Raw genomic sequence first — 24,950 nt, forward strand, 5'->3', positions numbered from 1 at the left:
TGTGACAATATTTTTAAAGTGCAACTATAGGCAATACTTTTTAAAATTCTGGATTCAGTGGAGAGGGATTAGAACCCCTGTCAGTTTTTTTTTTTTTTTTTTTTGCTGTCTGTACATCCGTTAACCACTTTAAGACCGGAGGATTTTCCTGCTTAATGACCAGGCCACTTTTTTCAACTTGGCACTGACAATTGCACGGTCATGCAATGCTATACCCAAATTAAATTTACGTCCCCCCCCCCCCCAAATAGAGCTTTCTTTTGGTGGTATTTGTTTACCTGTGCGATTTTTAATTTTTGAAAAAAAGAGCGACAATTTTGAAAAAAAAAACAATATTTTTCACATTCCCCCAAAAAAACATTTTAGGCCAATTTGTTTTCTGCTACATATTTTTGGTAAAAAAAAAAAAATCACAATAAGCGTATTTTGATTGGTTTGCCAAAAGTTACTAACTACGGGAAAGATTTGTCAATTTTTTTTTTCTTTTACTAGTAATGGCGGCAATCTGATTTTTTGCAGGACTGTGACATTTCGGCGGACAGATCGAACCCCTAACTGTCATTTTTGACACTTTTGGGGGGACCAGTGACATTACTACAGTAATCAGTGCTAAAAAATATGCACTGTTAGTGTAATAATGACACTGGCAGGGAAGGGGTGAACACCGTTGGTGATCAAGGTGTTAAATGTGTGCCTCATGCTTACTGACGAGTGTGGGGTGAGGGGGTTCTGTGACAGACAGAGATTGCAGGTTCAGCTATGCTGAATCCTGTGATCTGTCCCTGTCTGTCACAGAGAAGATCCGCCCACTTTGTTTACACAAGCGGGTGGATTTTCTCACTCTTTCCCCGATGATTGGGGATGAGAGACGGCGATCACCGTCTCTTCTCCTCCTGTGTCTAAACCCAGCGGGAGCGAGCCTCCAGCGCCGCACGCGAGCACAGCCGAGACAGGGAGGAATCCAGCGACGTAGGTCTACGTCGCTGGACCCAGGGCTGCCACCTTTGCTGCAGTAGCAGCAACGTGAGCAGTGTTAAATTGGTTAAGGTGATTCACCATCCCTTTTCTGGCCCACCTCACGTCAGCACACAGTGGGTTAACATCTCCTCTGGAACCCACAGGACCACCTCTTCCTAGCTAAATAAAAAACAGCCCCTCCCCTAACTGAGTGTTCTCCTTTTTTGGTCAAGCTCCAGGCCATGTGTGAATTGTAGGTAGTAAGTACTGATAAAGGTGCTTCTGAAGATTTGGACATGTCATACAGGTCCTTTCCACCTACTAAGAAGGCCTTTGCTTTCACTGCTCGCCAAATGTCACCAGCACCACCAAACCCGTTTCTGGTCAAATTCTTTTATGGCAAGGTCAGTGACAGCACCCCAGTCCAATGAGACTACTTTAATAACCTGGCTATGGAACAGGTCAGACTAAAAGTACAGGGATTCTCATCCGAGGTTGTTTAGACCTTGGTGAAGACCAGAAGATCATCCATGAGCGCTACATATGAGAGGATATGAAAAAAGTTTGTTTGTTTTGTTCAGTAAAAGCTTTCTCTCCTGTGTCCCCTGCTCTTGCCAATATCCTGGACATTTTACACTCAGCGCTAGAGGTTGGTCTGGCATACAACTCCATTTCTTTTACAGGCTGCAGATTGGTATGACCAGATGCTTCTTGCAGGCGACAATCTATATATGACATTGAAGGAAATCCTTGTTCCCTCTGTGGGATTTAAGCCCAGTACACACGCGTCGATAATTGGCCGTGAATTTTCAGCCAACGTCCGATCGGCCGATTTTCGGCTTGTTAGTATGATGCTTCCGACAACCGACTCCGACTTTTCGGCCAAAAAATTCTGGTGTGCAGGCTATAAAATTTTTGTTGGCCGTCAACACAACGGCCGATTTTCCGTCAGTCAGTACAGATTTCGGCAGACAAAAATCTGATGAGCAAGACTGGGCATGCTCAGAGAAGAAAAAACACAGGGAAAGTAAACCAGCACATGACATCACTATAGAAGTAGATTTTTGTTGGCCGAGAAAATTCGTGTGCAGTCTAGGCACATTCCAACCAACAAAACACCACTCTGGACAAAAGTCGGATGATCGGTCGGCCGATAATCGTTGCGTGTGTACGAGGCATTAGGCTTAGCTCTGAAAGCACTGGTGCCGACACCAGTTTCTCCAATGGTTTAATTTCCATTGAGGTTCCTCAAGGTAAACTAGTCCTTCTGACAGCAACTACTTCAGACAGACGGATGTTGAAGATTGCAACACCTTCCTGCAAGGGCCCTTTTGTGTCTTTTTTTTAAACCAGAAATAGGGATAATACGTCTATCTCCAAAGTTACATTTTAAAGCAGTATCCAGTTCTCAACATGACTGGGAAGTAGTTCCTCCGAGTTTTCGTACGAGAGTCACTAGGTGCACAGCAGGAAGTCTTCAGTTCCTTACACATTGTCAAGTTACTAACAGTGGACAATTCTTTCATTAAGCCATCAGGTCCTCAAGAGTCATCCACTGTTGGATTACCAGGGTGATTAGATTGACATGCAGAAAGTAGGCCTTTCTGCTCTGAAACAGTTGCAAGCTTATTTGACTAGAGAGGCAGCATCCTTTGGGCATTTACTGTATGCCAGGATTGCTTGGAAGATCTATGTAAGACAGCTAGCTTGAAGTTCTTGTGTGGCCTTCGTTCAACCTTACAACTTAGATGTGTGGTCAGCAAGTTTGGGACAAGAGAGATCAATTCTTTTTGGCTTTAGCAGCTTTTCTTTGATGGTCACTGACGGTCAGTGTCTCTTTTCATGTGCTCTCTCCCGCCCTGTATTCAGCTATAGTATATCCCATTGTGTGCTGACGTGAGGTGGGCCAGGAAAACAGAAAATTATTATCACATACTTACTGTACTTTTCCTTTCCTGGCCTATCCTCGCGTCAGCAAAGGACTCCCTCGCTAGTGGCCTGTCGCAGGCTAGGTTATCGAACACTTCAGTTAGGGGAGGGGCTGTCTTTTATTTAGCTGGGAAGAGGTGGTCCTGTGGGCTCCAGAGGAGATGTTAACCCGTTGTGTGCTGACGTGAGGATAGGCCAGGAAAGGAAAATTACGATAAGTATTTGATAACAATTTTCCATTATTTGTCCTATTTATCATTATCATTAGAAGTGAAAGTAAAAGAAAACCCCCAGGTTTGAGTTGTCTTCAGAAAAGTAATAGAGGGGAAATTTTCAAATGGGGACACAAGTTCTGGTGACCTGAGGGTCCCCAAGAAATTCTCCTAATTTGCAGGTATTTTCTCCCACTTCCTGTTTGGCTATGGGACAGGATGTGAAGGAATATCTCCCCAATTGGACACAGATGGCAAAAAAAATTTGACAGGGGTTATAACCCTTCCTTGCTCTATCCAAAATTTAAAAAAAAAAAAATCAGTTTTGCCTATAATTCTTTTTTTAATACCTAAATATTAGTTTTTATTTTTCATAAATATTTTTTATAAACATTTTTAAAGGTTGTGAAATAATATATTACATGCTGGTTAGAATTGGAGTGCATGGACATCCAAAGGTTTTTAATCAAATAACTAAACAGCCTTGATTTTGAGTAAAAGTCATGTACATTTAATTCCTCATTTAGATCACAGTGCAACGTATGAAAACATTTCCATTGGTCCTGCAGAGTATGCCGCTAAGGAACTTCTGACTGTAAACTTACCCGTGTCACATTTAACTCCTCTCCAGCCAACATTGCACACACAACTTCCATCGCCAGTTATCCCTTCACTGCATTTTCCATTGACACATGCACATGCTGAACACAACAACAAAATTGATTATTAGTATCTAAATTAATCAATTAAAACAACATGATTAATAAGCATCACTGAATATTTTACATTGAAAATAGTAACATACACAAACATATACCACTGTGGTAGGCCCAGTACCTAACCTAAAACTAGTACATCTGAACCTGAACTGGATGATTATATTTTCTAAACAGTTGGCATGTTTTTCACAAAAAATACAATTTCTGATCTCCTGCAGCCTCTTTCAGCCACTTCCTCTCTACCTACACTCACTTACTCCAATGTCAGTTGGGAGTGTCATGGCCTGGGGCTGCATGAGTGCTGCTGACACTGGGGAGCTACAGTTTCTTGAGGGCATGATACCCTCCCTATCGGAGACTTAGCTGCAGGGCAGTATTCCAACATAAAAACGACCCCAAACACACCACCAAGACGACCACTGCCTTTGCTAAAGAAGCTGAAAATAAAGGTGATTGACTGGCCAAGCATGTCTCCAGACCTAAACCCTATTGAGCATCCGTGGGGCATCCTCAAATGAAAGGTGGAGGAGTGCAAGGTCTCTAACATCCACCAGCTCAGTGATGTCGTCACGGAGGAGTGGAAGAGGACTCCAGTGGCAACCTGTGAAGCTCTGGGGAACTCCATGCCCAAGAGGGTTAAGACAGTGCTGGAAAATAATAGTGGCCACACAAAACATTGACTTAGGGGTGTACTCATTTTTGTTTCCAGCGGTTTAGACATTAATGGCTGTGTTGAGTTATTTTGAGGGGACAGCAAATTTACACTGTTATACAAGCTGTACACTCACTACTTTACATTGTAGCAAAGTGTAATTTCTTCAGTGTTTTCACATGAAAAGATATAATAAAATATTTAAACATATGTAAGGGGTGTACACATTTTTGTGAGATACTGTATATAAACAAAGCATTATAAATGCACAGCCAGAAAACTGTGAGTGTGCTCCCATGTCTCCTGTGGTCAATTTGAAATAGGAAAGCAGGGGGACTGGCAGGATCACAAGGTATTTCACACAAAGGAAGCAATACAAAAAGAACAGGATACTTTTTAAGGCCTCTTGCACACAGGCTTCCTAATTTACTTGACAGAAAGTCCACGAATAAAAAAAACTGTGTGTAAAGACATGAGTAATGTTGAGTAAAGGCGTGTAAGCGTATAGATGAGTAAAAATGTTTTTCTTCATTGTAATATATTTATACATTAAGACCCCGTTCACACTATGTCGGATCCGACTTTGGGGCGACCTGTGAAGTCGCGTGCAGCGCGACTTCGGCGCGACTTGCACGGACTTCATAACATGAATGTCTATGCAAGTCGCCTCCAGGTCGCCCCGAAGTAGCACAGGACCCTTTTTCTAAGTCGGAGCGACTTGTGTCGCTCCTATTAGAACCGTTCCTGTACTACACTATGGGACGTGACGGACCGCGACTTGTCAGGCTGACAAGTCACGGTCCAAGTCGGATCAGTGTTAATGGGCTGTTATACTTGCGTAAACATGCTTATAGATGAGTAAACACACGTATGAAAGTAAATTACTGCACTCAAATGTAGAATTCTCTATTTTTGTTTTTTGGCTCTGTAGACAACAATGCATCTCATTTCAAATCAGTAAAAAATGTGGCTATTTTTACTCTCATGTGCAAGAGGCCTAACACAAGTACATGGTACAACAGACACATATCCAGCATATGAAATGTTGGGGTAACATATTCTTTAAACTACTTTGTACTAGATGTGTATGCTTGCATCTTTTCTGTTTTGGTATATGTATAAAACATTTTGAACAAGCAATGGCAAATTACACACGGCTGTACAGTATATTAGAAGTACCTTGGTCACATCGTGGTCCATATTTCCCTACGACACAGCTTTCGCAAGCAGTTCCAGTAAAACCCTGTTCACACTGACATATTCCAGTGCCATTAAAACCATCAAGGCATATTCCGTTTCCAAAGCATGGGTTTCCAGATTTGCCTGGGCAAGACAAGCATTGTTGGCCATAGAATCCAGAGCAGCACTCCTTGGTCTGTATTTATTGAAATAATACAATTAATAAGGCTTACAAGAATCTAAAATCACCTGTCAAACCGCTTTGGTCTCTCAGGTGTTGTCGCTGTAATTAAACTGAAAAAGAACCCCCTGCAGGTCAAAGAGAGCTCTTATTATAAAAAGCTTATTAAAGTGGATCTTGTACCTCAGTGATGTGGTCTGCTCATTCAAAGTGCCCCTGCTTTTCTAAAATGTTGGATGAAAGTGCAAAAAACATATTTTCCTTTTCCTGGCTTCCTTCTGCAGCATCTAGGCTAGGGCGACATAATTTTCCTTCTGGCCAAATCCCAAAGAATGTCGAATAGCCGAAATCTCACAAGAAGATGATCTTGCACTATGCTGCAGCACCTTCTTATGGGATTTGGGCTACTCAGCTTTCCCAGAGATCATATTGGCAGAATGAAGATGTCACCATGGCTGTCTTAATAACATCATGGGCCCTTGGGCAAAGTAATACACTGGGACCCCTACCAGCCTGCCTCAATTTACGCACCTACTCTCAAGAATGGGAGAAGAAGGGGTAGCCTGTCTTAAGACCCCCCTTCTCTCATGGGATCATGGTGGTTGGGAAGTTTCAAGGCCCCTCTTTGATTACATTCAAAGGGGGGGGGGACCTGGGATAGGTCAGAAAAGGTCACATGGCACAGAACCTTCTGTAAGCCCCAAGGGGTCAGCTGTGATAGGTCAAGTGAGGTCAGCTGGATGTTTCTAGAACCAGGCTGAGCCCCTATTTAAGGGGATGGCTGAGGAGATTCAGGGCCAGTCGCCAGAGGATCCAGAGGAGCTCCCCACCCAACCGACCTTTTTTATGTGGTAAGTCTCTTTCTTTCCGAAAGGGGACAGTTAATTGAGCTGGAGTTGATTGTATTGTACGTCTCGAGTCTTAATGGCTGAGCACGGTTGTTTTGTTGTTCTTAACAGTTTTAACACATTTAAAGTTGTAAAGTGAAAAAAAAGATATGATGAATTACATATTAAAGTTTTATATATAATTTGTGAAAACCAATAAATAAGGCAGCTGCCATTTTGAAATTCAATGGTTGTCAATTATTTTATTATGCATGTCTGGAGTTCTTACTGCCTGCGATCCCATTAAAGTATCAATAATTGAAAGAATTTAAAATATATCGATTAGTACCTTCAATAAAATAAAATCATTTCTAAACATGCCATAAATCAAAGACTAATCAATACAAAGGGCACAGTACAGGGGGAGGCAGAAAGGCAAAGTACAGGGGAGGTCAGGAGGGCACAGTACTGGTCCAGGGACACAGCCATCCCGAGACAACTTAGTAAAAAGCATGACTGTCCAAGCAAATCCAGGACTGTTGGCAAGTATGATGTAATGCAAGATTATCATGGGGTCCCCATGCACCTGGGGCCCCTGGGCAGTGCCAGGAGTGCCCTTGCATTAAGATGGCCCTGGATGTTACCCCCTGTACTACAGAAGTCTTTTAGTGTCCATGTTGTGAATTTGAATATTATTTTTCTACAGTTACAGTGAATAATGGCTTATTTTAAAGGGCTTGTATTACTTGTTTAGAATATGTACATATTTTAGTGTACATCATCTGGACACAGGTTCATGTTAAGTAAATATTTCAGTAAGACCTATTGCACACTGCAGCTTATAAAAACTCAGTACAGCTGTACAGCTTTTTTTTTTTTTTACAGAGCTAAAATACAGCCCATTAATTGTAATGTGCCTATGCACAAAGGCACGTAAACAAGCACCCTGCATTTAGTAAAAAAAAAAGAAATTGAAAAATCTGCATTTTTGGTCAGTAATTTACGCCTCTTGCGTGCAAATACGTGTGGTTGCGCACAAATGTTCGCAAATGCCTATTTACATATTGTGCAGAACAAGAACACAAGAATAAGCTTCCGCGTATTTGCACGAAAATGCGCTCATGCGCGCGAACTTGTGTGACCGCATATGTGCGAAAATATGCGCAAATACATAGAAAAAAAAGTCTGAAAAAGTAGATGCTCAAACAGGAGTATCATGTACAAAAGGCCTAAAACTGTAAATATTCAACATGAACAAACAACAATTAAAGTGAGCTAGGCTAGCAATAAATAGTAAACATTTTGTGTACAAGCATTTGGTATTTTTTATTTATATCCTGTTGTCAAATGAGTCCCACTCTCTAGTTTTTATTCCTTGTTATAATAAAGATCCTGAAATTTGTTACAACAAGGAATAAAGGGCTCAAAATTAGAGAGTGGGACTCATTTGACAACAGGATATAAATAAAAAATACCAAATGCTTATTATTCTGAAACGGTAAATATTATGTATATAAGAATATGAGAATTACTGAGAAAAATGAAGCATTAGGTGATTAAAGTGGAGCTCCAAGCTCCTTCAGAAAAAATGAAAAGTCAGCAGCTACACATACTGTAGTCCAGCAGTGTCTTCACCCTATCCCATTTGCAGGCCCCATGCACACAGGGCATTTTTGCAGCTGCTGTTAGGAGCGTCAAACTTTTTTTTTTTGCAGCTTAAAAACACCCCTCCATGTTATTCTATGGCCTCATGTACACACAGGGTTTTTAGGAGCTCCAAAAGGCATAGGCGTTTTTGAGCTGCAAAAAAAACACAGGACCAGTGTGTTCTGGAGCAGCAGCGTCAAGCTGTAAAAGCGTCTGAGTCTGCTAATGGCTGATTAACGTTGCTCTACATTGCTTATACAGCATTAAGCCACGTTATACATTTTTTTGAAAATCAATGGTTCCCTATGGGAGCCTATTGATTTGAATGGAAGTCGCATCACAAGTCGGATCAGGATGATCCGACTTGTGGTGCGACTTGCGCTCTGAGAATCTTGAGGGGGAACTCCACGCTAAAATGGGGACAAAAACGGCGTGGGGGTCCCCCCCCAGGTTGCAAACCAGGCAATTCGGGTCTGGTATGGATTTTGATGTGAGCCCGACTCCGAAAAAAAACGGCATGGGGCCCCCCCAAAATCCATAGCAGACCCGAAGGGCCTGGTTTGGAACCTGGGGGGGACCCCACACCGTTTTTTTTCCCATTTTAGCATGGAGTTCCCCCTCAAGATTCTCGGAGTGCAAGTCGCAGCACAAGTCGGATCATCCTGATCTGACTTGCAATGTGCCTTCCATTCAAATCAATAGGCTCCCATAGGGAACCATTAATTTTGAATGGAGGCAGAAAAAACACTGCTAAAAGCAGTGTGGCCAAACGTGCAATAACGCTAAATGGCAAAAGCTACTAAAAGCACGTTTTTACAGCTACTTTTTCCTGGCGTTAGAAGTGGTTCTTCAGCTTGTTTTTTCTGACACCCTGTGTGCATGGGGCCTCAATCTTAGGTGCTTCTGCCGCTATTTCTTGTAAGGGAAACCAGCAGTGAAGCCTTGCGGCTCCCTACTGCGCGTGCATGAAGTGCGCTGCGCTTTGTGAATGGCCCGGCGGCAGGGGAAGGAGGAGGGGGGCGGAACTAACGAGTGACTTCTCTGCCCAGAAGTGGAAGCGGGTACCTGTCAAAAACCGGTACCCGCTCCCCCCCAAAAGGTGCCAAATGTGGCAGTGGAGAGGGGTGGGGGTGGGGAAGCAAAGAAGCGGACCTTCTCCTTTTTGGGTGAAGCTCTGCTTTAAATTACATTTTGCTATCATTACTTTAAATCTAGCTATTTAAAATGTGCATTTTTTCAGAATGTTGAGAAAAGTATTTTTTCACCTCTGTGAATAAGCACTTCTGTGAATTGGCAATTCTCAGTTGTCTCCTAGCCAATACTCTGACACATAGGACTTTACTAAAGGCAAATAGACTGTGCACTTTGGAAGTGCAGTTTCTCCAGTGCTTTGTTAATGAGGGAAAGCTCTGCTTACTTCAGTCATCCAATTATGTGCAAGCTAAAGTGCTGTTTTTTAAAAAGTTTTCCATGCATGTGATTGGCTTTTCTTTGCAAAGTGAAGCCTCACCTCATTAATTAAGCTCTGGAGAAACTGCACTTGCAAAATGCACAGTCAGTGGAACTCCTCCACTCTTTTAGCACATGAGCACTGCAGCACAACTGACTGTCTCCTTTTACTGCCTCTCCATTTCCCAGTTTGAGCTCTGCTGTACAAGGACTGCAAAAAGCTAATACCAAGTCAAATTCAGGTATTTACACTGCTGCATTTTGCAGCATGATATAACCGAACCCACCTTACCTCCTACCCTTCTTCTAAAATCTCCTGGGGGTGGAGTGGGGGAGGGGGATGGCGGGAGGGATTATATGCACTCAAAATTATATAATTCTTGTACATGTTCTATAAAAAAAATAAAAAATCTGTGAGATGAAAATGAAAAGGCATACTCACAATTACAGTTTTTACACAGAAGGTCTGACATCCAATAAATAGGAATTTCTTTCGCAGGCTGTACTTTGAGTAAACACAAGGTTTTTTTATACCAGGCTGTAAAATATTAGAAAAATATAAAAAAAATAGTTAAGAACCTTATATGCCATGCTGACCACTAATTAGGCACATTTGCCTTTCTAGTAACTGCTAGTCAAGGGGCGTGCTTGGTGATGGGTAGGGATAAGCTCAAGATTTGGTCCAATCACAAGTTCAGACTGACATTCATCTAAATCAGTGGTTCTTAACCTTGTTGGAGGTACTGAACCCCACCAGCTTCATATGCGCATTCACCGAACCCTTCTTAATTGGAAAAATAAAATATGATTTTATGAGTCTAGTCTCGGGAGGGGCACTGTCAGAAAATAAGGTGTTGTTTACAGAACTGAATTAAACGTATCATACAAAGTAAAATGTACAGAGGTCAGTAGTATGTAGGGCAGCGTACAGAGGTCAGTAGACTGTAGGGCAGCGTACAGAGGTCAGTAGGCTGTAGGGCAGCGTACAGAGGTCAGTAGGCTGTAGGGCAGTGTACAGAGGTCAGTAGGCTGTAGGGCAGCATACAGAGGTCAGTAGGCTGTGGGGCAGTGTGCAGTAGTGAGTAGTTTGTAGGGCAGTGTTCAGTGGTCAGTAGTTTGTAGGGTAGTGTACAGTGCTCAGTAGTTTGTACGGTAGTGTACAGTGCTCAGTAGTTTGTAGGGCAGTGTAGCGAGGTCAGTAGCATGTAGGGCAGTGTATAGGGGTCAGTAGTTTTTAGGGCGGTGTAGAAAGGTCAGTAGGATGTAGGGCAGTGTACAGAGGCCAGTAGCATGTAGGGCAGTGTATACGGGTCAGTTGATTGTAGGGAAGGATAGAGTGGTCAGTAGGCTGTAGAACGGTGTACAGAGAATAGGGCAGAGGACAGGAGTTGACAGGACAGAGGATAGGACAGTGTACAGGGATCAGTAAAGCCACACACCAGGGGGCTGGGAGGGCACACACCAGGGGAGGGTCAGGAGGGCACACACTGGGGGGGGTCAGGAGGGCACACACCGGGGGGTTATGAGGGCACACACCAGGGGGTTGGAAGGGCATACACTGGGGGGAGGGTCAGGAGGACACACACTGGGGGGGGTTGGGAAGGCATACCATGGGGTGTCAGGAGGGCACACTGGGGTGGGGTTGGGAGGGCATGCCATGGGGTGTCAGGGGGGCACACACTGGGGTGGGGGGTTGGGAGGGCATACCATGGGGTGTCAGGAGGGCACACACTGGGGTGGGGGGTTGGGAGGCATACCATGTGGGGGAGGGTAGTGAGGGCACACACCAGTGGAGAGTCAGGAGGTCACACACTGGGTGTCAGGAGGGCACACATCAGTGGTTGGGAGGGCACACACTGGGGGAGCCAGGAGGGCACACACTGGGGGGGGTTGGGAAGGCATACCATGGGGTGTCAGGAGGGCATACTGGGGTGGGGTTGGGAGGGAATGCCATGGGGTGTCAGGGGGGCACACACTGGGGTGGAGGGTTGGGAGGGCATACCATGGGGTGTCAGGAGGGCACACACTGGGGTGGGGGGTTGGGTGGGCATACCATGGGGTGTCAGGAGGGCACACACTGGGGGGAGGTGTTGGGAGGGCATACCATGGGGTATCAGGAGGGCACACACTGGGGGGGTTGGGAGGACATACCATGGGGTGTCAAGAGGGAACACACTGGGGGGAGGTGTTGGGAGGGTATACCATGGAGTGTCAGGGGGGCACACACTGGGGGGGGGTTGGGAGGGCATACCATGGGGTGTCAAGAGGACACACACTGGGGGGAGGTGTTGGGAGGGCATACCATGGGGTATCAGGAGGGCACACACCAGGGGGTATTCACAATGCTTATTGAGCTAAATGAAAAGGACATGCATTTCCATTTGTCAGCTAACAGCACCTCTATGCTAAGCTGAAGTAACTCAGCAGACTTAGCATAGAGGTGCTTGCAAACTAATCCACCATGTACAGCTAGCTGAGCCTACCTCCAGGAACATTCACTCGGCTCCCTCTGCTCAGCTGCTCACACTTCCCTCTTCCAGGCGGGCGCGATCTCCGTGGTCAGGTACATCCCCATCCCGCCCACTCAAGCAGCAAGCAGCCTGCAGGAGATAGGCTGGAAACCTGCTGGGGGAGGTACAGGGGGCAGAGCGTCAAGTGTCTATGTGTAATGGCTGTGAGTCGTCCCGACCGCAGCTCTGATTTCCGGGGGGGGGGGGGGGTTGGCCTCACAATCAGTAATATTTTCTCGGGGGGAGCAATTGCCCTGTTGCCCCCCCGCCGAACCCCTGAGACTGACTCACCGAACCCCTGGGGTTCGATCGAACCCAGGTTAAGAACCACTGATCTAAATGGTAGACTTTTTGCTTATCCAGTGAGAGCATATCGTTACTATATATGACAGCTTCCTTTCTGTCAATGTATGTTAAGGAAGCAGTGGGTGCTGGCACCCGCCATTTCCTTAGCAGCCTGTGAAGTAGCTGGCCCCATTCATTTACTGGTTGGGAATACCCAGGCCATGTAAACAAAGGGGTGGGAACAGCGTTGACATCACTGACAAAATATTATCACATGGCCATATTTGCACTATATATATAGCTTATAGTGAATAATATTCTGTGCTTAACTGGAATAATAAATTTAATAGAAAATAAAAATAGGGGAAAATTATAATTATGCATAAAAACAATAGAAAATCCCCATATAAGGCCCTTGTAAAAATCACTCCACATCAAATCCATTTGATAATACGTCCAATAATTACAGTAATGTCTCTCAGTGGCAGTAAAAATGAATTCTATTGTCGGTGAATGCAATCCATTCTGTGAATTCACACAACTGCAGTCCCACAACTGTGCGCTTACAAGAGATGCACGACCTTCAGTATATGAGTGGTCATAAACAGCATGTACTATATGGAGCACAAATGTCCGCAGATAGTCTACTGCCTTGTATCAACCCTTATAAGTTCAACTCAAGCATGGGAAAGAACACAAGCAGAAGACTTCCTTAGTGTGAATCGGTAATATGTCGTTTTAAAAATAAAACAGTTTAAAACACTCCTATTAAGTAGAGTATAACTGCAGATGTCCTGGTCTGTAAATTGCATTGTACTGAGTTTAGTGCATTTGGCTAATGCGTTTCGTCAGATTGTGACATCAGGGGGTTCATCAAATGTTGTGCTATCTGCTTGTTTATACAGTGCTTTGCGAAAGTATTCGGCCCCCTTGAACTTTTCAACCTTTTGCCACATTTCAGGCTTCAAAAATAAAGATATAAAACTGTAATTTTTGTGAAGAATCAACAACAAGTGGGACACAATCATGAGGTGGAACGAAATTTATTGGATATTTCAAACTTTTTTAACAAATAAAAAACTGAAAAATTGGGCGTGCAAAATTATTCAGCCCCCTTAAGTTAATACTTTGTAGCGCACCTTTTGCTGCGATTACAGCTGTAAGTCGCTTGGGGTATGTCTCTATCAGTTTTGCACATCGAGAGACTGACATTTTTGCCCATTCCTCCATGCAAAACAGCTCAAGTTCAGTGAGGTTGGATGGAGAGCGTTTGTGAACAGCAGTTTTCAGTTCTTTCCACAGATTCTCGATTGGATTCAGGTCTGGACTTTGACTTGGCCATTCTAACACCTGGATATGTTTATTTGTGAACCATTCCATTGTAGATTTTGCTTTATGTTTTGGATCATTGTCTTGTTGGAAGACAAATCTCCGTCCCAGTCTCAGGTCTTTTGCAGACTCCATCAGGTTTTCTTCCAGAATGGTCCTGTATTTGGCTCCATCCATCTTCCCATCAATTTTAACCATCTTCCCTGTCCCTGCTGAAGAAAAGCAGGCCCAAACCATGATGCTGCCACCACCATTTTTTACAGTGGGGATGGTGTGTTCAGGGTGATGAGCTGTGTTGCTTTTACGCCAAACATAACGTTTTGCATTGTTGCCAAAAAGTTTGATTTTGGTTTCATCTGACCAGAGCAACTTCTTCCACATGTTTAGTGTGTCTCCCATGTGGCTTGTGGCAAACTTTAAACAACACTTTTTATGGATATCTTTAAGAAATGGCTTTCTTCTTGCCACTCTTCCATAAAGGCCAGATTTGTGCAGTATACGACTGATTGTTGTCCTATGGACAGAGTCTCCCACCTCAGCTGTAGATCTCTGCAGTTCATCCAGAGTGATCATCGGCCTCTTGGCTGCATCACTGATCAGTCTTCTCCTTGTATGAGCTGAAAGTTTAGAGGGACGGCCAGGTCTTCGTAGATTTGCAGTGGTCTGATACTCCTTCCATTTCAATATTATCGCTTGCACAGTGCTCCTTGGGATGTTTAAAGCTTGGGAAATCTTTTTGTATCCAAATCCGGTTTTAAACTTCTCCACAACAGTATCTCGGACCTGCCTGGTGTGTTCCTTGTTCTTCATGATGCTCTCTGCGCTTTAAACTGACCTCTGAGACTATCACAGTGCAGGTGCATTTATACGGAGACTTGATTACACACAGGTGGATTCTATTTATCATCATTAGTCATTTAGGTCAACATTGGATCATTCAGAGATCCTCACTGAACTTCTGGAGAGAGTTTGCTGCACTGAAAGTAAAGGGGCTGAATAATTTTGCACGCCCAATTTTTCAGTTTTTAATTTGTTAAAAATGTTTGAAATATCCAATAAATTTCGTTCCACTTCATTGTGTCCCACTTGTTGTTGATTCTTCAAAAAAAAAAATTACAGTTTTATATCTTTATGTTTGAAGCCTGAAATGTGGCAAAAGGTTGAAAAGTTCAAGGGGGCCGAATACTTTCGCAATGCACTTTATGTGTGACTTAAAACTGCAGCGACTTCAAAGTATTTCATGCACTACTTTGGTCTGACTTTCATGCAACTTGAGGGCCATAGACATTAATGTTAACCTTCAAAAGTTGTTTGAAAGTCGTACCTGAATGTTATACAATGCAACAGTTAACAGTCCAATATCACTGGTCAAACCCATTCAAAGTTGTGTCAAAATTTCACCAAAGTTGCACTCCAAAGTCAACGCAACCTTGGAGTCGTACAAGTGTGAATGGAGACTAAATGAGCCCTTAAAGCATGATTAAGATCCCTGCTCCCAACCAAACAAAATAAAAAAAAACAACCCTGTGTCATTTATTTGATAACCCCTTGCCTATAAGCTGATCAAACGATGGACGTTTTTTGCCATTCTACTCCAATTGACTTCCAATGTGGTTTGGATTTGGCTCCTGTACTTCAGTATACTTTGCCAAACCCAGGTACATTAGCTCATCTCTAGTTCTTGGTACCATATTCTGAAAATATGATTTATTTGAATTCCTTGGCTCATAGGGAATTCTAATTTGGATCATTTACCAGCCACTCAAAAATGGGCTGATACCAATAGTATCTTCACAAGAATATTCAGATGCCCATGTGATCTCTGAATCAAACAAACTTTCAATTGGATGAAAACACGACATTGGCTTTTACCACTTACCATGGGAATTGTATTTTCCTCACATATTGATGAGAAAGATAAACAGTCACCGCATTTGCTCTGAAAAATAAAAAGTGTATGTACAAATTTTAAGTCAGATTTAAATGGTTAACAGTTTGAGACAAGGAAATTGGTTTATTCATTTAAATCACAGTCAGAAGCCCCTTCTCATCAGTAATAAATAGTGTGATGTAAAGAGATTCCAGTCACTTGTGTATATTAATTCAAGTTATTAATATCATATCAAGAGCAGACACTACAAGAGAAAGAGATCAAAGTCCGCCAGGATTAAAGGCATGCATGCATTCATATCGTTATATAAACAATAGCAAGTAACAATGTTCTCATTTGTTAAACATCTAATTATAACCAATAGACAGAAACCTTGTGCTTAATTATTTAAAAAACAGGTATTTGAATATTTGTTAGGAATGCTTTGGCTAGAAATACTGACATACTGTATCTTCTGTCTATTCACAGCAGATCTAAACCTTGTATTGATCCCTTTACAAAGTAGAAGTTTATTATTTACAATAAGTGTACTCGAATTTAAAGTGTACGTGAAGGCATAACTTTTTTGTTTTCCTTTTGTAGTAGGGAAAGGTTAAAACCGCTATCTGGATTTTTTTTTTTTGGGCTTTTTTTTTTTCCATTTGTGTCCCTTCGGGAAAATTTCTGTTCACTTCCAGTTCTGCAGATGTAACAGGAAATAACAAGAAATCTCCTGTATGTGAGAAATTTCCCATCTAACACAATTGTCTCCAGAATACATATCCCCAATGCAAGATTTACCATCATCTCTTGCTTTGATATCAACTTTAACATTTTGGATTCCCTATCACTTTGTCTCAGTGACAATTGTCACCAGGGCAGAAAGATGTGAAAATATCCAGTCGAATCACAGACAGCAATAAAAACTTGACAGAACTTCTAATCATTGCCTACTCTATGCAAAACAAAAAAAAGTTTTGCCTTTACATTATTATTATTAATATACAGGATTTATATAGTGCCGACAGTTTGTGCAGCGCTCTATAATATAAAGGGAGACAATACAGCGACAATACAATTCAATACAGGAGGGTTAGGAGGGCCCTGCTCCTGTGAGCTTGCAATCTAAGAGGGAGGGGCTTGTGAAACAAAAGGTAGTAACTGTGGGGGATGAACTGATGAGGGAAGTAGAAGATTTGGTTATTAGCTAAAGGCAGGATATGCCTATCTGCAGGGCCGATGCTTCCAGTAGGCAAACTAGGCAGCCGCCTAGGGCGCATTGCCACCTAGGGGCCCATGCCAGGAGTCGGCACTCTCTCTCCATCATGAATCATTATTGTGAGCTGAGGGGAGGGGTGGCAGTGGGGGAGTAAGAAGGGACAGAGGAAGATGCCAGGTGTCTTGGGCAGTGGCAGAACTACCAGGCCCTGGCTTTCCACCACTGTTGGAGGGGCCCCAAGAGGCAGGAAGGGAGCCCACCAGAGTGCTGCCTGCATAATGATCCTCTTCGGCTGGAGCTGAGTGGCCTTAACCCCGGGCAGGAAGTGACTCTCTGCACTGAGAGGGGATAGCTTGCGGAGAGGTAGGCCAATGGGGCCCACCTCATTGGCCTACGGAGATGAGAGATAACAAGGGAGTGAATAAGTTGCTTAGTGGTTTCAAAGTTAGGAAGGGGCTTATTTTGGACATGTTACGGTGGTGAAGTCTGCAAGATTTGGACAGCGATTGGATTTGGGGCTGAAATTACAACTTAAGCAGCATTTTAGGCCTCATGCACATAGACCCCTTTTAATGCCGCTTTCAGGGGCATCAGGTGTTTTTTTTTATTCTTGCTTCAAGACACCCCTCCATGTTACTTTATGTGTCCATGCACACTATATGGCTTTTAGAAACTTTTAGTAGCAGGGGCTTTTAGAGGCAGGGAAAAAAAAACACCTACTGCCAGTGCTTCCAGGAGCAGCAGAGTTTTGGCAGAAAAAGTGCTTTATGCTTGTAAATGTGTTTTAACGTTAGGCGCATATAGCACTTGAGCGTTAATTCATTTCAATGGCCAGAATAAATTATTTTTCTGGCAAATGAAATTAATTCATGCCCAAGCGCTTGATGCCTGTAAAAGCGCCGAAGCGCTGATAAAAGCATTAGACACTTTTACAAGCGTCAGATGTTTTTTTCTGCAAAATCATTGCTGCCACAAGAAAGGCTTCTTAGAGAGTTATTTATTTATTTATTTTTTAACATCCTTTGTGCATGAAGCCTTATGGGTAGCCCAAATGTTCTTTCTATCAGAGCATGCAATGTTTCTTCACTGTATTATGACTTGTGCCACTCATGGGTTGTAAAACAAACTGCACCATTAACTGGCACTCTATTGTGTGGCTAGACCAGTGTTTCTCAACTCCGGTCCTCAGGACACACTAAAGCCTCGTACACACGCAACGAATTTCCGCTGACCGGTCGTCCGTCTTTTGTCCAGAGTGCGTGTCTGTTGGTTGGAATGTGCTCTAGACTGCACACTAATTTTCCCGTACGACAGAATTCTATTTTAGAAGTGATGTCATGTGTTGGATTGCTTTCTATGTGTTCTTTCATCTCTGAGCATGCCTAGTCTGGCTCATAAGATTTTTCCCCATCAAAATCTGTACTAATGAGACGAAAATCGGATGTGTGTTGATGGAGGACAAAAATTTTAATGCCTGCACATCAGGATTTTGTCAGCCGAAAAGTCGGAGTCAGCTGTCAAAAGCACCATACTAACAAGCCGAAAATCGGCAGATCGGTCGTCGGACGAAATTTACCGGCTGAATTTCTTATTGTGTGTACGGGGCTTAACAGGCCAGGTTTGCAAGAAAACTGAAATACATCACAGGTGATATAATTTGCTGCTCAGTGATTGCAGTATTCTAGTCTGCATCTCCCCAAGGTAATACTTAAAATCTGGACTGTTAGTGTGCCCTGAGGACCGGAGTAGAGAATCACTGGGCTAGACAGAGCAACATATTAACCTATGATTGGGTAAACTAAGGAAGCCAGTAGGTAGCTAGGCTCCCTAACAGCATCATGGGCTTATTACTGCTATATGGTGTCAAACGTGTGATGGTGTTATTGCTGTTTTTGGCTGTACATTAATAATTGTTACCAGAGAAACAGTTGTATCATTGTTATCACATCTGTTCTTCTGGATTTCCAAAACTTTCCCTATCCCGTGAATGACTCCCTTGTCAGTTGCTGCATTGGTGTAGTTCAGTGGTGCATCATTCACAACGAGCTAGAGGAAGGAAAGAAAACTCACTGTTATTACCTTAATACAGGTCACAGAATGGCTTCACAAACACAATACTATCATTTTATTCTGGTGAAACTTTTAAAACAAAGTTTTTCTAGTGTCTACCCTAAGCTAATTGCAGATTCACCTTTGTTACTTTGTTATAACGTATACTTCAAAGTCATTAAAGCAGGTCCTGAAAGCTAGGGTCTTAATACCGGGAGGCAGAAGTGGGCTTACCAGTCATGTGACCACTGGTATTGGCTGTCACAGTGGTCACATGGTCAGGAGTTCTTGATAGTAAACAATCATCAAAAGCTGTCTGTGAATTTAATCAGAAACACTAACATTTACATTCAGTTACCCTAGCCCCCCTATATAAGCAGTGATGTATTTAGGTTTTGCACTGCCCTAGGCCTGACTAAACTTGTGCACCCCCTAATTTAAATATGACCCACCCCTTCCTGTAAAGGACACACCCCTTCCTGTTTCTGACCCGTTCTGTCATCTGTAAACCACAGACCACAACCACAGTGTATCAGTGCCCATCAGCGTAGCCTCATCAGTTCCCATCAGTGCCGCCTCAATACTGCCCATCAGTGCAGCATATCAGTGTAGCTTCATCAGTGGCCATCAGTACAGCCCCATCAATGGCCACCAGTGCAGCCTCTTAGTGGCCATTAGTGCAGCCTAAGATATTTGGACTTGTGTTTGCTGCCACTGATTGTAATTATAGGAATATTTCACTTATTCGTATAATGACTATGACGTCCATAGTCATTATACAAATAAGTGAAATAATCAGTGGCAGCAAATACAAGTCCAAATATCTTATAAGATAGGAGTAATCTTACTAACCCAGTGACATATTGCGATAGGACATATGAGGTAAGCAGGTCCAAAATATTGCCATCTTATACAATTAAAAGTCTTAATTGTATATGATGCAATTCAATATGCTTGCTCAAGGACAAGTATGTTTAAAGAAATGAAATTATATTGACATGATGCCTGCCATACCTGGGGGCAGAGGAGGGTAGACGGAGCATTAGTCTGCAGTGCCACACTTATTAGCATTGGGGGCCGTCGGGCCAGTTGTATTAAGTGTGGTTGGCGGCCTGCGGTCTGTTCGAATGTCCTCACCTGCCGGTATTATCATACTGGAAGGTAGCAGTGTGATGCTTTATGTGGGTGCCAGATTTATTTGCTTCCTGGACCCTGCCCTCTGGCCCAATTCACCCCATAAGACTGGCACTATACTAAAAAGTGTAGCACAAGCCGGCAGGGACCCTTTTCGTGCAGGAGCAGGGAGGAGACTGTTTTTTTTTTGTGCGGGGGGTGCAGCTTTTTTGCTGCCCCCCCAGCAAAGTGCCGCCCTAGGCCTGGGCCTTGTTGGCCTAGGCCAAGATACAGCACTGTATATAAGTCTAAAAGTATATGTATGGTCATAACGTTTTTTGTTTTGGATAAAGTAGGGACAAGAAAACACTCTATCAGGTTTTTTCTTTCTCTTTCTGTATACCACTGGGTAGATTAAACTTAATTTCCTCTCCTGGTGATGCAACAGAAAATAAAAGGAAATCTCCCAAAAGCAAAGGGAACACCTAATTTAGACAATTGTCACTACACATTTCTCCAAATTGAATGATTTAACCCTTGCCTCTTTCTTTGGTGACAGCTCCAACATTTTGGATTTCCCATCACTTTGAGGTTGATTTACTAAAACTGGAGAGTGCAAAATCTGGTGCAGCTGTGCATAGAAACCAATAAGCTCCGAGTTTTTTTTTTTTTTTGTCAAAGCTTAATTGAACAAGCTGAAGTTAAAAGCTGATTGCCTACCATGCACGCAGCACCAGATGTTTCAATCTCCAGTGTTTATAAATCAACAAAAGTAGGAATCTCTCAAATGTTTTGAAGTTTGGGTCCCATTGGGAAGATTTCTGTCTTGCAGACACAACAGGAAGTGAAGAAATATCTCCAAAATATGGAGAAACCCACTTTAGACAGTTGTCACAGATGGAACAACTTAAAACTTTGGATCTTCCTCCATTTTCATTACCACAATCAGATAGGGCAGATATCTCCAATTGAAACAGAGACAGCAATAAAACAGAAGACAAAGGCTCTAACTTTTCTCTATTCTGAAACTAAAAAAAATAAGTTAATTAGATAGCACACACTACTAACAGAGATTAGCAAGTTTCTATGTTATTACCTCTCCATCACGCATAAAAAAGCCAACTTGATATGAGAACCCCAGCAAGGTTTCCCGATGCATGCCTTCATGCATGTCATTCTTCATCAGCTGCTGACCCAATATGATATGGTATCGCATGGTCTTTTCATCCTGAATACCATTAAGAAACATGAGATTTTTAGAGACATTCATAACTTTTTATCTTTTATTACTCCCAAGCAAGGTAGGGACAAGGAACAGGTGCCCAGGGCACAGTGTTTTTATATGGGTAGGTGCCGTGTGACTATCACTAGCTTGTTGCTATTCTATAAACTGTTAAAGTCTATGCCAGTGTTTTTCAATATCCTATTGAATTTAACATTGCTGAATATTAGTGAATGGGACAGGATTAATAAAGGTCTGCCATTATACTTTGCCTTGACAGCTAAACCATGCAATTATAGTGTAGCATTTCTTCTATATCGTGCAAACATTTGTTAATACATTAATTCATATAATACAAACCAGAGTGGCTTGGCCTTTGCTGCGAATGTAAGTAGTGATTGCATCATTATGAGGGGCAAATACTGTGTATGTCTCTGATGCTTCAATCACGTTAGCTAATTTATATTCCTGAAATAAAAAAGAATAATTTATGCAGTATTAGTGATCATTTCATTGTAAAACTGAAATGTAGTTAGAGAGGTCTGTATACGTATGTAATTCCCCCAAGTAGTTTAGAAATCAATATTTCGGGGCATGTCGCAAAGAAAAGCGGGTCATCAGTGTAAGGCGCAACCTTATGATGAGTGCTCCTGCTCTGGAGACCCTAATGTCAGAGTTTGATTGAATAAGACATATTAAAGGCTCCAGCACTAAAGCAAATATTAGATGTGATAGGGTGCACCCCTGCCTGCTCCCATTACTCAAAGGGGAAGGCCTCTGAGATAGCCTCATTGGCCTGGCCTGCTGTCGTGGGATGGGAATAAATGACATCTATCCACTTACTCATATTGGCCTCCAGTCCAATATGATGAAGTGTGTGCTTCATAAAGGTCCAGTTGACATGGTCAAAGGTCATCTACTCATTTACTGAAATCAGCAATGTTGGAATAGCCTTGGGCCAGGCAAAGTGGATTAGGTTCAATGCCGTACAAGTATCATCTCTTTCTTCTGTACTTGGGACAGATTGCCACCTGGTTTCTTTGTACCAGGGAGGGAATGAAAGGAAGTAGATGATTAGCCAAAATTTTGGTAAATATCTTAAGTTCCAAGTTTACCAGGGAGATGTGGCATTAATTTGCACATTTCAAGCCATCTCTCCCTTCCTTCAGGCAGAGACCACCTCTAGTAGATACATTGTAAAATGTCCATGCCAGGGTTTATCCCAAGTTCACAAAAGAGCCTCTGGAAGTACATAAGCTTTTCTTTTGCTTTAAAATGAAAAAAACGTTCAGGGAATCCTGCAGAATCTTTAAATCAACTGCTGTTTTAACTGCCAAGGAGCGTTTCAGAGACCTCTCCAAGGTCCGAATTTGGTCCACAAGTGTTGTGATCTCCTGCTGAGTCTCCTTTTCCTTGGACCCTAATTTAGTCAGTGTGCCTTGGACTAAACACTTATGTCCCCCCCACTACACATGAAGAATTCTATGGGAGCTCATTTGTTGCAAAATACCGTATTTTCCAGCTTATTAGACGACTGGACGTATAAGACGACCCCCTAATTTTCAAGTAAAAACATAGGTTTTGGGCTATACTCACCGTATAAGACTACCCCCCTTCCGAAGCAAGGCAACACCATTGAAAAACATCAGATTTCTCATAGATCTCCAAGGTACCCTAGTACTGTAATACATGTAATCTCTCATAATATCTCCAAGATACCCTAAGTATTACCAGTAGATGTAATCTCAAGACGCTGGCTGTGCGGGAATCCTGGGTATACCGGTACATCTACCAGTAATACTTATACTTAGGTTACCTTGGAGATATTATACTCAGGATATAAGACGACCCCCCATTTTTGGGGGATATTTTTGAGGTTCAAAAGTAGTCTTATACGCCAGAAAATACAGTAGTCTTAAATTTCTTCCTCCACCATACATACATGATGTAGGTTTTTTTTATCAAACTATCATTTATTCTTCAATTTCCTGCTATTTTTTCTTTATATTTAACCAGCTTTTTTGCAAGTAGTGCAAACTCACAAAGCCAGACTGTGGCACATCGCTCACTTTCAGAGCCTCTCCTACTCCTTCATTTTGTTTCATGACTAGTCAGGTCACCTTCATTACTGATTCCCTATTGGGGATAAGTGATAATATCTTTATGCATGTCCAGATTTATACATGGGACCCAATGAGTTTACGTCTTATATCTTACAATGATGTATCCACGGAAGATTGAATAATCCGGCATCTGATCAAGTCTTGTCATAAGGTCTGGCATTACACCAGCAAGGAGTGGTTCTGGGGTCAACACCTGCAAAATGCAGAAATACCTATTCATGTTTCATCATGATGAAATATAATGAACATAATTAGTACACATATACTTGAGATATTTAGCAACTTTGAGCAGAAATCCAGCCAAAATGTTTTATAGCTTTGGATAGAGTAAACATGTATTGCTGTCTTTTTTCACCTCTGGGAGATTCTCCCTCACTTACAGTCGTAGAAAAATAATAGGTAAGTGAGAAGAAATCTGCCCAAAGGCAGGGGGATCCAATCTTTGACTGTTGCCACCAATCAGTATCCCTTCTGCACTCATATCCGTGTGGCAGATTTAACATTTTGAATTTCTTATTACATTCTGTGCTGCTGACAACAGAACAGCTGTCCAACAACTGGAAAATGAAAGCAAGAAAAACCTGCCAAATTTACTAGCTATTCTCTATGCTAAACAAAACTAGAAAAAAGTGTTGGCTGGAGTTCAACTTTATTTCCAAATTAGGAGAAGCCATGCTGTGTCTGGGCTCACCCATACATATGATATGGTTAAGCCGATCTAAAACATGTGCCATACACAATATTTTAAATTCTTCCAAGGAAGGGCACTCTATAAATAGTATTTGCCCCATTAAAGGAGGTGCAGAATTTTAAAACTACAGCCCTTGGAACGCCAGGATGTTTTAAACGGTCTTCCAGGAAATGTATTTTAGGCGTCTTCTGCTGAAACCTCAGCCTTATGCTGATGGGTATACTGTATCAGCAAATCAGATTGATACAGGTCAGTTCTTAAGCCACACTGATCATTTCAATTTCCTATTTGTAAATGGAATACAGTTATGATTATTAATGTTAACCATTCAATAGAAAAGTTGTCAGTCAATTACTCAGTGGCCCGTTAGTAATTAGTAACAGTTCTACAATGCTGCCAACCAGCTTATAATTGTACTCCTGTGCTAACCCTTAAGCCTGGTACACACTAGCAGTTTTTTTTCCATTGAACCCGGCGGGTTGAATGAAAAAAAACTGTTGTCTCTGGTGGAGCCGCTATACTAGCTATGCAAACGTACTTTTACGATCTCCCCTGAGCTATTGTGTTCTGACAGGGGGATGGCCCTCCCGCCAGAGCACTCCGATCAGCACTCTCTGCCATTGGCTGAGAGCGCTGATCAGGAGTTGGTTGGTTGCTGGTTTTCTGGGATGAACTTCCGAGTTCCGACTGAAGCCGGCCAAATGGCTGGCTTCTGTCGGACAGACCTACATACACATGGGCCGAATGTCAGCCGTTTTTTTTTGAACTGGCAATTCCGCCCGTGTGT

The 24,950-nt window shown here is 42.5% G+C and overlaps 1 protein-coding gene across 1 annotated transcript in view; it reads right to left on the reverse strand.

Moving 5' to 3' along the window:
• STAB2 (stabilin 2) overlaps positions 1-24,950 on the reverse strand; it is a 218,552-nt gene that overhangs the window by 85,349 nt on the left and 108,253 nt on the right. Inside the window, exons 32-39 of the mRNA XM_082254467.1 lie at positions 23,567-23,665; positions 21,710-21,817; positions 21,224-21,355; positions 18,883-19,011; positions 15,756-15,815; positions 10,195-10,290; positions 5,649-5,844; positions 3,704-3,799 (exon numbers count right to left, since the gene is read on the reverse strand). Coding sequence (XP_082110593.1) covers positions 3,704-3,799; positions 5,649-5,844; positions 10,195-10,290; positions 15,756-15,815; positions 18,883-19,011; positions 21,224-21,355; positions 21,710-21,817; positions 23,567-23,665 — 916 coding nt within the window. The remainder of the gene's footprint in view (positions 1-3,703; positions 3,800-5,648; positions 5,845-10,194; positions 10,291-15,755; positions 15,816-18,882; positions 19,012-21,223; positions 21,356-21,709; positions 21,818-23,566; positions 23,666-24,950) is intronic.

Source organism: Pelophylax lessonae (genome assembly GCF_965119305.1).
Source record: "Pelophylax lessonae genome assembly, chromosome: 4".
In the NCBI taxonomy this organism is placed as follows: Eukaryota; Metazoa; Chordata; class Amphibia; order Anura; family Ranidae; genus Pelophylax; species Pelophylax lessonae.